The 12922-nt window shown below is 38.2% G+C and overlaps 1 protein-coding gene across 1 annotated transcript; it reads left to right on the forward strand.

Annotated features, from left to right (window-relative positions):
• The first annotated feature begins 1162 nt into the window (after positions 1–1162).
• Positions 1163–11612, forward strand: LOC126811472 (nociceptin receptor-like). Its single transcript, XM_056098438.1, has 4 exons — positions 1163–1225; positions 8689–8783; positions 9684–9705; positions 11607–11612. Exons 1-4 carry the CDS (start codon positions 1163–1165, stop codon positions 11610–11612), a joined length of 186 nt encoding a protein of 61 aa, XP_055954413.1.
• The last annotated feature ends 1310 nt before the right edge of the window (positions 11613–12922 follow it).

Raw genomic sequence — 12922 nt, forward strand, 5'->3', positions numbered from 1 at the left:
CGTCAATATCAAACATGTTTGATATTTATCGCCTGAATACTTATCGCGGCCAGCGATGTGGGAGGGGCTTCTTGGTAGGGGTTAGCCAATCTCAACAAGTTCCACCGCCTCGCAATTCACTAAATTTGTATGAATGAGAATACACAGACGTCAATTAGACAAACTAATAAAACGTCAAAAGAATTCGTGTAAATTACTCAAGCGTTACCTGTACATAATGTATTCATTATGTAATGAGTGACAGAAGAACTTTCTTTTTATTTCGTTTTGCATAATTTAACCAACTTTTACTAAGTTCTTTCCGCTTTACTTCAGTCCTTTACGTCCATTCCAACGGACATTGACCGAAAAAATACTGGCGTGATTCCAGCTAAATTCTTTTAAACCCGTGTGCCGTTTTTTATGTAATGTGAATTAGTAAGTCATGTTTTATGAGTATCTGTCATGGGTTAATTATCAACTCTTGTAAATATAACCCAAGGTACTTAATTATACTGCATTGTGGGACTCTCTCCCACTATTTCAACAATTCTGAATAGTTTTAAAATTCCACCAGCTATATATATCCACTGGGCAAAATGGTAAACATAATATTAGTGGCTTTGTTATTGTTTTTACCTCGCCGTTGGTCAAGACCGAACCCCAGTGCCGCGCGTCATTGGATCTTTATCGGATTACCGGATTAAGAAATCGTAGCAGTAACTCTGCAGGTGGTACGGCTGGATTGCCGACACGACATGCGATGCCTTGCGTATTTCTTTTGGAATATTACGTTAATGACCAACCTTATCGACATCATTACACAAATGAAATTGATCAACAATAAACTGCGCTAACAGACGTTTGTCGCATGGATGGTAGCCGGCAAACAATGCTTGAGCCCATACCGACGAGTGAGGATGAAAATTATGGAAATTATGGAAATTATGAATATTATGACGACTCTGGTTATGAAGATTTTAATTACGAGGATTTTAATTACGAAGATTTCATTAATAATTCGGATGCTTATATTTTTACTGATGATAGCAACGATACGTCATTTATTGATGTTGAACAACAGTTAGAAAAGTTTATTGTGCCTGTGGTATTTATGTTCATATTTCTTGTTGGATCTATAGGTAACTCTATTGTGATATATATTGTTATGCGACGTCCAGACATGCGAACCGTGACTAACCTATATTTAGCTAATTTGGCTGCCATAGATTTATTGTATTTATTAGTTTGTGTGCCCCTTACCTCAGCAGGATTTGCTCTAACATACTGGCCTTTTGGATTATTTTTATGTAAGTATTATTATAAACGAATTACTTTTTAATTAATCTACCCCAATATAATCATTGCTTTGCTTCGGGTCATAACACGTATAAGTCTTTACCATGAAGTCTAAATGCTGCAATTTACTACTGGCAAATGCCTCCAGATCGCCCTATATATACCAAGCAGCATTGGGTTCTGAATTCCAAGGCTACAAGAATTATTTCTAAGTAGTGGTATGGATTGTGCACGAGGTGGGGTATTACACTATTTTCTAAACACCTAAAATATTAAGGTGTTTGCTCTGGTTTTCAATATCAGGTGACGACCGGATATATATTTTAGTTTAAATACTGCGTCATAGATCAGTGAATGTCTTTATGCTTTGTATTTGCTTATGGGATACCACAAGGTACCGTCCTCGGCTCCGCTTTCTTAATAATCTATATTTGTTGTACTGTGTTTTACATGGATAATTTTCTTAAAGTTTAGCAACTACATCCATATTCTCGTTAATTATAGTACAACGCGTAGACATTAAAACGGGGAATTTTCGGAATGCCTCCTAGCAGTTTTTTAGTCCAAGTAATTCGATATTAATTTAGTTTAGAATACGCATTCAATCAAAAAATAACAATTTGTGACCAAAGTCATTATTTGATCATTCGGTTGATTGAATAACTATTCTTGGAATAAAAGGGAGGAATGAAATATATTCTTTATGTTATTATAAAAATTGATTTTTGTCTATTTAAGGAATAATACATGATATTTCCTGTCAGTCAAACGCCCACTATACTTCTTAGTCTATTCTTTTGTTCTTTGATTATAATCTAAAAATATTTATAAAAATATGCTAGACCCAAAAGAAATATTAAAGGTTATGTGCATTGACGTTTTAGGAGAAATATTATTTCAAGATTAACAGTTTTGTTCGTGTGACAGATTATATTTCTATGTCTCGGTATTTAATGTTTCCTGCGCCTTTCAAATTACTTTCTTCTTTTTTACATTCCGTATATTATATTTTACCGGTCTTAAAGGACAATATTGGTGTCAGTCATTATAAAATATGTGATAGAACTGGTTAAATACATCCCAAATATAATTTTAACACAGAATTGGCTGTCAGTAGATTAAAGATAACGAACAAATTAGAAAAAGTCCGTGCATTACCATGTTTTTATTAAGAACAGAATGAATAAAAACGGGGGAATGCACGGGATATTTCTATTTTTCTCGTTTTCCCTTATCTAGTGACAGCCAATTCTATTTTTGAATTGTGAGATACCCGCTTGCCGTCCCATATAATAACCTTTCGTCTTCAACGGAATTATCAGTGAAATGAAATTCGATCGTTTGTCTGTTATCGCTCGTTACTTCAGTCAGTTTTATATAAGGACTAGCAGGATACCCGGCTTCGCTCGGGGGTCATAACTCCGAAACCGGAAGTGGTAGACTAACGCCACCTGGCCTATGTTACTCCCCGGTCCGAGCTACCCCTATACCCCAAATTTCAGACTCGGGCCAGACCTAGTGTAGCCGCCATCCCCGAACAGACCGGCTTCGCTCGGGGGTCATAACTCCGAAACCGGAAGTGGTAGACTAACGCCACCTGGCCTATGTTACTCCCCGGTCCGAGTTACCCCAAATTTCAGACTCGGGGCAGATGTAGCTGCCAACCCCGAACAGACTTCGCTCGGGGGTCATAACTCCGAAACCGGAAGTGGTAGACTAACGCCACCTGGCCTATGTTACTCCTCGGTCCGAGCTACCCCTATACCCCAAATTTCAGACTCGGGGCAGACCTATTGTAGCCGCCAACCCCGAACAGACAAACGACAGTCACAAATATATATATAGATAACCCGTGTTTGTCATGTTTGGCGTCACTTCCCGTTTCTTCACGTGCTTGTTACACATCTCCCATAGCAATGATCTCTGTGTTGAAATTATATTTGGAATGTATTTAACCAGTTCTATCACATATGTAATAATGACTGACACCAATATTGTCCTTTAAATAAATATGTCCTATTATTTGTCTCAATTCGTCCTACCACACCAAACGTCCTCTAATGATCTCTTTATAAACTCACTGTGGCATAATGCATAATGGATGTTAGATCTTATGTATAGTGAAGAAATCAGAACGAGAGTAAATAGGGTTTAACGTCCACTTGATACAAATTAGGTCATTTCTGGACCAACATATGCTACAATTTTATTTTCAATAATTCGTTTGCTCGTAGCGATCTTTTGTCTTGTAGGGTGTAATACAGTTATTTTATATTTAAACAGTGAAATTATCTTGGTTTTATTTATTAAAACAGTAATATCTCGATCACTACTAGACAATTTTCAACGCTCACATTTGCGATGGTTTTTTTTTTCACTTACGGATACAAGTTAAAGCAAACAATTACATTACAGCCATATTTAATTGTAGGATTGGTCTGTTCTAGGAATTTGGTCGTACTTTCCTTAAACGTTGTAAGTATAAGATTCAAACTTAAAGGTACAGCAAGCCAGATTGTTCACAAATATCTCAAAAGAAAAATATATATATTATACTATTTTAATTTAAAGACTTTCGTTATTATTATGTAATTAAGCACACCTGTATAAAAATGAAAACTTGGCGAAGGACGGGTTGGGTTGTAAGGAAAAGGTAGTTGAATTGTTTTTAGTTGATTGGTCTAAGTCAGATAAAGATGGCGGTTTGAAATCAATAGAAATTAATGTAAAATTTAAATTAAGTATATAATTTGATCGGTATGATACTAAAAGTTTGCCCTTCAGCGAATATTTCAGTTACAATTCAGACTTATATTATCCTCCTCACCCAGTGGAATATGCTAGAATCCTTTGTTAAGTCAATCGTAAGGAATATAATATTTTCAAAATCGTGCAGGTGGATGTATAATGAGGGTGGCCTGCATAACACAGATCAGTCCATTGTTCCAAATTCCGATGCTCAATGAATCGACGCTGATTATTTCCACTACGACAGAGCGCAACCGGAATCCCTGACAATGTTTGTAAGGGATAAAGTCAGATATTACAGCTGTGTTTAACGGTAAAATTTACCAGACAGGAGCTCTGGCGTTGTTGGGTGTGAGTGCCTCAAGTATACCATGTCGTAACGTAGTATTTGTAAGATTTTCGTCGTTATATAATATTCCGATCAAAGATCATTTTGAAAGTCCGGGCGTCAGGCTAATTGTTACGATAACTTTCTAACCCCGATTATCCAGGCAATATTTATTTTCAAACATGGCAGAATTAGTGCCAGTTTTGAATAATTAAATCTTTTGTTAATAACGTGTGAAAGAGAAAATATTGTGAAACCACATTTAATATTTTTTCAATATTTAGAGCGTGAAATCAATAGTTAAATAGTCAGGGTCACCAAATTCGCCAATGCCCCTTTAAAAGCGTCTAAGTACATCTATGAGAGGGCGACAAAAATGACATAATGTGTCAAATATAAATGTTTTAAATACAATAAATGTCATTATTTAGACTATTTATCTCATACATGTGTCACTTGCGCAACAAAGTAGACATTTTAGGTCATTCCTGGTGTAACTTAGGTCATTACAACTTTCATCAAAGTTTTATGTCATAATAAATTTCAGCAAACTTCTTTATATAGGCTGTGATCAATTCGATCGTAGCTCAAATTAGAAATCGCCACAGTACGTCAAACGCAAAACTAATTCTGCATCTAAAATATTTCGCCATCCCATGTAAATGAGATAGAAGCTAAACAATAAATTGGATTGATTTGGGGTTTTTTTTTCAAATTCTTTGGGAAGCATTATTTTGGTCATGAGAGGACGAAGCCTATCGATGTTCAGGGTTACGCGATTGTCCGTTCCGGAGTAAACACCACATCACTCACCTACTTTTACATAAACCTTGTGCAGGCGGTAGAGGTTATTGTGTCCAACAGTCTTCTAATGATGTTTCTTTCTCAAATTAGGTTTGAAGAATTGGGGTCATATGAGGACGATTTTAAACCTTCCATTCTGGAGTTCTGTCCCGTTTCTGAAAACCTTGTGAAATCCGCAAAACTGATCGGACATTCAAATAGTTAATATTTGTAAAGCTTGCTTTTTCCACCTTCGGACTATTGGAAACATCCTTTCGCCTCCTACCTAAGATTGCAGCTCATACACTTGACCACTGATCATTAATTTTTTTCCCATTGATTTTAATGATAATTCTCGTTTCTTAGACCAGCTCTAACTTTTTCCCAATTTGTCGTGGGGTTGAACGCTTTCTACTACAGATGGAGCAACATGTGACATACAACTTCTCATCCTACAATTAAACCTAACCAACCTCTTAACTCGTGTTTCCTACCGTCTCCAAATCATAAATATTCACCAACAAGAAAGTGTATATTCCAACCTTTCTCTTTGATTCTAGACCTAAATGTCAGCAGAGATCGCCATGCAAAAGGGAGAAAGGGGAGGGTGGAGACTAAAATAACTTTGGCCCTTACCTCGTGTGAGCTGTGTCCGCTTGTTCGGTGTATTGTTTTGCCAAGACTAGACTACTGTAACAGCCTCTTATCTATATATAGCATAACCTATAACCCAATATCAAAACTCCAGACGCTGGAGTTGCTTATTAACACATGTCACCAGAGATGTCGAAAAGTTTTTTGGCTACCCATGATGCGAAGTATAGACTTTAAGTTCTCGCACACCCCGCTTTAACAGAAACATCTTCTAGTTACAAAATATAAACTCGCATCCAATATCTTCCAAATGTATTACCGTACTATCCGAAAGGCTCAAACCTATGGGCCCACGAACAGCAGGGTCTCATGCAGCCACTTTTTTTTTTCTTTTAGTCTTAAATGTTAACCCTATGGATTCGGCAAACGCATCCCTTCGTGTCGCTAAAATTAATTTAAGTCGAGGGTCCCAAAGAGGCTGGAAGCCCATGGGGCACTGTCCAAACAGAATTGAAAACTCATCTATTTGTGCTCCAGTTTGGCACCTACGTGTAGCGCCGTGTGCATGGAAATGTGTATGTTAGGTAGTCTGGCAAGTCTACTTCTATGTTGTTTACTTACAATAGTTTATTATCTGTTAAACTAGGATGCGTTCTAATCCAGTCAAAAGAGAACACCAGTGGTTGTTTTTGCCAAATTGTCATTGGAAAATGCTTCTATATATTTTGAAAGACTAGATTGACAAGTATTGATTCCATCGGTGGCGTACAGAGATGAGGGGGGAAGCCGAGTGGGTGACAGACCCGGACATCCATACCAAGCGGTCATCAAATCAAAGAATGAAATTAAAATTAAGTTTTTTTTTTAAATGTGAAATTGTCACTTGGTTGAACAATCTGCCCTACTTAATTTGAATACAAAGTTTATTTCATCCTATTTTACATATTCAAAATGTCGCCCTTTTTCACATTCGTGAACCCTCTAGGTCCTATATTTAATTCTTGGGGGCATATAATCAAGGAGTGGCCCCGGGCATCATCAAACGTGTGGATCCAATTTTGGCCAAGGAGAACTTTCGGTGGCGGGGGTAGACTGGTAGGCATGGTCAAACTCAGTTGTATCTTGGACGAAGAAGAACCTTCGAGATACCTAAGTGTCGCTGGACTGATAACATTTGGGATTTTAAAGCACGGGTAGACTACAACTTGTCCACGGAGACCCAACGAACTTTCAGAGCTGTGGAGCTGTTAATGAAAGTGTGGTTGGGCAGTTGTATTCGAGGAAACGTAACTTTTCGGACACGGAAAATAATATAGGTCTGTACTGCAACGATAGAAACGTTTTTTAGATACATCGGCAGGTCTTATGAAAGATGACCTGAGCTGGATTGTTTACGTGTCATTCAGTTTGTATTTGCATCCTGTATCCAACCGTACGCTTATTTGATGAAAATCGATAAACAGCTATCTGTATCTCAGCTGGAATTTACAGTATTTAAAACGCACGACATTGCTTGTATATTAATTTATTTTTCCTTAAATACAAAGTACTTGCAAGTACGAAAGTAGGGATTATAAAATATTTAAATACACTTTAAAATTCCAAAAATGGTCAGTGGAGTGTAGTGTGGGTTTGCTTCCCAAAAGCACTTGCACTATCTGCTCGGCGCCCCCCCTACATAACTACATACATTGATGCCGAGCTAATCTGTGCATTCTTCATGGCGGAATTTTTTTCCCCAAAACGCCACATTCCTGAAACTCTTAACAATATACTGAAGTGGCGGCTATTGTTATCTCAAAACACTAATTTTAACTTGTTTTCTCTTTCATATAGAATGCGTAAAAGTCAGACCTTTCGTTAGCAACGACTTGCGTTAGTAATGCCATATTGTACTAATTTCATCGTCTTTTTTGTGTTTGATTGTGGGAATAGAAATCATTTTATTGACGTGACTTGCCGATTTCTATCCCATGAAATTGCAACAGAGGCTAGCCTTCTGGCAATAAAACAAAATCAACCTACGACATAGTTTCCACTAAATCGGAACAGAAATTCATACCACCGCGTAAAGGGTACATTCCACACCGTGGTTTGATAATGTGGGAATTTCAAAACGAAAATAGAAATGAAATGAAATGAAATGGGGTTTAACGTCCTACTGTTCTGCTCCGAACTGGGCTAATGAAGACGGGCATATGCCATACAGTGTGCTATGGGGGAAATTTTGCCCGGACAGCGGCACTGTGACCTACTCTTATATCGAATCCCAACTGTCAAGGGATCTTTTACGTGCACGCCAATATGTACACGGTAGCTCGGTTTTTCGTCCCAGCCGAACGACTAGACAGCTGTCCTTGTCAGGCCCTCCGTCCTGCATCACTGACAAGGGAAAACCATGCCGGAAAATCTGGCTATGAACTTTCTCGGCCAATGCAGGGATCGAACAACCGACCTCCAGGCTAGCGAGCCATCGTCTTACCCACTTAGCCACGTGATCCCCCCAAAACGAAAAAAAAAAAATAAAAACGAAAATAAAACAATACAATGTATCAATGATATACATAAGGACCGGTGTGTCCTTTATTTCGAGGGGGGTTGGATGGCTGAATGGTTAGCGTGCGCGCGCTGTATCATAAAGTCTATCATTGAGTCGACTGGCGTGGTTTCGAATCCCCGGTTGTACGTGACAAGGAGTAGGGTCGCCTGTCCAACCTCGTGGGTTTTCTCCGGGTCCTCCGGTTTCCTCCCACTGCTAAAGACCCCTACGCGCAAGCGAATTATTGAAATAAAATTAAACCATATGTTAGTCCCGAAATGACCTAGTTTGTGTCGAGTGGACGTTAAACCCCATTTCTCTCTCTCTCTCTCTCTCCCTTTATTTCGATGAGGATGTACTAATTCCATTGGTAACATGTACTTTTGTAATTCTAGGTAGATTTGTCAATTATGTACAGAGTGTTAGCTTGGCTATAAGTGTTTTAACTTTAACAGCGACTAGTGTAGATCGATATTATGCTATAATTCACCCCGTTAGATCCAGAACTACCAGGTAGGCTTAAACTAATAATATTGTAGCGCCGTTTTAGTCGAATATTTTAAGTAAAGGTTGGTGTGCAATGCCAACTTAAAGGCACATTGCCTTATATTAAAATTCTGCCACACAAAGAAGTTATTCCAACTATGTTTAATGAATGAAACTTGCCACGTAGATATAAGCTGTTGTTTTTGGACGTGAATGTCACTATAATGGCACACCAAACAATAACATGCGGGTGAATACAAAATCTGGTAAGCATATCATGGCAAGACCAGCTAAATTAACAGGGTGAAGAGAGGTACAATATTATTTTCACTGCTCTGAAATAGTGGAAAAGCTCAAGTTCACTGAACTTAGCAATGCCCGCACTCCAGCTGCATAATAATGGCTTATAGCGAATGCCTTCTTCGTGGATTGGCATTCAAAGTGCAAGATAATAATATAGGCATTTGTGATACCACAAGTAATGTGTTGGATTTCGGACGGAGGGCCTGACAAGGACAGCTGTCTAGTCGTTCGGATGGGACGAAAAACCGAGGTCCCGTGTATAAATTGGAATGCACGTAAAAGATCCCTTGACAGTTGGAATTCGATATAAGAGTAGGCCGTAGTGCCGCTGTCCGGGCAAAATTTCCCTCATAGCACACTGTATGGCGTATGCCCGTCTTCATTAGCCCAGTTCGGAGCAGAACAGTAGGACGTTAAACCCCATTTCATTTCATTTCATTTCATTTTGTGTTAGATTTCTCTCTTTAAAACGCTTAGTGTGTATGTATATACTCCAAAATGACGATAGAGACCATGTTGATCATTTATAGTTCCTTGAGTGGTTAAAATACCTAGATGAGTAAAATACTATCCATGGCCATTCCCTTTGTTCAGATGAATATATAATTATTTGTTTTATTTCAGGACATCAAGAAGAGCTCAGACTGTGATATGTCTAATATGGTGTATTTCTTTAGTTGTTATGATACCACGTATATTTATATACCACCAAGAAGAGTATTTTCTTGTGTTTCAGACTAGAATGTTTTGTATGAGAAAAAGTGATAATTTAGGTCACAAACAGATTGACACATTGGTTATGTTTATCACAATGTTCATACTGCCTCAGATAGTTCTTGGTGCTTTCCATATAAGGATTATTAAACAGCTGTGGACAAGTGTTCGACCCGGATTCCGGCCAAATGATATAGCTTTAAGTGGTTTAAGGACGCGACGGAAAATTGCTAAGATAATATTAGCTATTACAATAGCCTTTGGTGTTGGCTGGCTCCCTATTCATATAATATATCTTTACGAGGATTTTACAGGACAAGGAGATACCCTGATATTCCGTAAACGGGAAGTATTTGCTTTGTGTTTTTCCTATGGTGCCAATTCTGTGAACCCAATTATTTACACCTTAATAAGTGGTAAATTCAGGAATCATTTCAAGTCTGTGTTATTGTGTTGCTATTCACGGGAATCTAATCGAACGGTAACCGATATGCCGGAAGTGGTTGGCGATGTTCCGCCGGAAGTTGTTCCATTAAGACAAGAATATGTTACCCCAGCCAAAAAAGTGACGTTACCTCAACCACGTGATCAAATACTCATTTACCCTGTCCCATCTTCATCCTTTCCCGGAAGTACTTTTAGACCGTATGATGTGTTAACAGTTGGATTAGACAGAAGTTTGACCACTGATGATTTAACCACAATAGTTTGACCACACCGTTTTTACATATTTATACAGAATTGATATTTAGACTCATTTTTTTTTTTATCATATTACTCGGCCACCACAGGCCCAAAAGTATTTGCCGGCAAATAAAGTGTCCCCAATATCTCATTGGCTATATATGAACCATTATCTTTTCTTCGCTTTTAAATATGAATGAGCCATAATGTAATTGTTGCTAAATTTTGATTTAAAACTGGAATGAACCATAATATAACTACGGCTAATTCGCGGTTATAACATGGTGTTTTCCGGTAGTTTTCCGATTGTTTTCCGTTTTTTTTCGGTGTTTTCCGGTATATAGTATAGCCCTAATATCACCGGGAGTGGCCTTTCTCTGAATACAAAATTTAAATTTACCGGCTGGAAAAGAGTTATATAACACGGTTCCCACGAATAATAAGATTTGTAAAAGTAAACATCTTAAATGATTTTATCCAAAAGTTTGAGGAAGTTTTATCACAGAGTGTGATGGATATAGCAGTGTAATGAATATCGCATGGAAAATAGGTTGAGTAACGTATTTTATGAATATTAATAAAAGGGAAAGGAAAATTGTGCAATCATGTTAAAATGAGACAGCACATACATGTAAAGGGGGTGGGGGTCGTTTGGGGATGCAGAGTACTAAGTATGCAAGTAAATCGCCAAAATGGGGAGAAATTGTTACGGTCTAAAGCGGTGGACACACTAGCCCAATCATTCGGCCGAATCAATCGCCGCCGAAATTCACCTAGTGTGTCCAGTGTCCCGATGCCGAATATGTATTCGCCCGAATGATTCACTCGAATCAAACATGTTTATTGACAACCGCAAACCCATTTTCCAAGCATTTCAGACCAAAGCACAAGAAGGCAAATTTTTTATTTCCTGAACTAAGTAGAGGTTAAAAGATGAATTACACGGTTCTCGGTATAATGAGGTCAAACTCATAAAGTTCTTTCCTTGGAGTTCTTTCCTTGTGCTGTTTGTCAGTCATTTTTCCCCATCTTTTCCTTTTCCTGTCCTGTGTCCTGTCCTCTCCTTCCTTCTTTCTTTCCCCCCTCCTTTCTTTCTCTTTTCTTTTTTTCTTTTTTCTTTCTCTTTTTTCTTTCTCTTTTTCTTTATAGACTTAGGCCCACGTTTTTTTAATGCACCTAGGCCCACCTGTCACGGACACTGAATTTATTAGCCAATCAACACTAATGTCGAGAAAGTAATATGGTATTTTTAAGACAAACGTAGAATTCCGAGAAAGAATCGGGACTTATTATACGGCGTAAAATTAAACAAATGGATTTGGAGTATTTAAATTTGAAATTTTTAAAAGAGTTTATTAAGATGTTGTTGCTAAATATAATTTCTTTATTACATTATAGGGGGTCACGGTCTAAGTGGGTAAGACGCTGACTCGCTAGCCTGGAGCTCGGGTGTTCGATCCCTGCATTGGCCGAGAAAGTTCATCCAGATTTTCCGGCGTGGTTCCCCCTTGTCAGTGATGCAGGACGGAGGGCCTGACAGGGACAGCTGTCTAGTCGTTCGGATGGGACGAAAATCCGAGGTCCCGTGTACACATTGACGTGCACGTAAAAGATCCCTTGACAGTTGGAATTCGATATAAGAGTAGGCCGTAGTGGCGCTGTCCGGGCAAAATTTCCCTCATAGCACACTGTATGGCGTATTCCCGTCTTTATTGGCCCAGTTCGGAGCAGAACCGTAGGACTTTAAACCCCATTTTATTTCATTATGACATTATTACCGCTGCAGCTTTTTTTTCTTTTTCTTTTTCTTGTGAATTATCACGTGAAAGGTGATGCAATCGACTAATGAATCGGGCGAAGAATTCACCAAGTGTGTTCACTCAATCGGCCAAATGTATTCGGCTGCAATTCGGCGGCGATTGGTTTCGGCCGAATAATTCGGCTAGTGTGTCTCCTGCTTTAAAGTTTCACCTCACAATATTGAAGAATACGGACACGAGAGGTTATAAACTTTGCCAACAGGTAATTAAGAGGCAGCAATAACCTGAAAAATCCTATTAATCGCTGCCTGCAGTCCGCAACAGAAAATAAGGGAAAAAACGAAGGTGTGCCGGGAATATGTCACTGTGCATGCACAAATCTGGAAATTCTTATCCAACTTCATTTTTCATTATTTACAGCCATAAGGAATTTCATTTTTACTACTTGGTATATGTAGCTATCGCTGTCAAAGTTTTTTGAAGTCAAAACTATTACTAACAATTTACTTTTGTTTAATCCAAGCAATAAAAACAATATATGTCATGCGGAGACAGATATAAATCTCAGGCTTATTTTGTCCGTGTAAAGATTATAACAACATAAACATTTACAGCATCAGGAGAATAGTAGCTTTTGGGGGTTCTTTTGTTTGTTTATTTGGGTTTAGTTTTGGTTATAGCATTCAAAAGTACAACACAAATTTA

This window comes from Patella vulgata, chromosome 1 (assembly GCF_932274485.2).
Source record: "Patella vulgata chromosome 1, xgPatVulg1.2, whole genome shotgun sequence".
Lineage (NCBI taxonomy): Eukaryota > Metazoa > Mollusca > Gastropoda > Patellidae > Patella > Patella vulgata.

Bases quoted from the DNA above. Each gene is read 5' to 3' on its own strand.
- LOC126811472 (XM_056098438.1), top strand. From the start codon at position 1,163: ATGCGAACCGTGACTAACCTATATTTAGCTAATTTGGCTGCCATAGAT. The intron at 1,226-8,688 runs GTTTGTGTGCCC...AATTATGTACAG, and splicing joins TAGATTTATTGTATTTATTA to AGTGTTAGCTTGGCTATAAG. The intron at 8,784-9,683 runs GTAGGCTTAAAC...GTTTTATTTCAG, and splicing joins GTTAGATCCAGAACTACCAG to GACATCAAGAAGAGCTCAGA.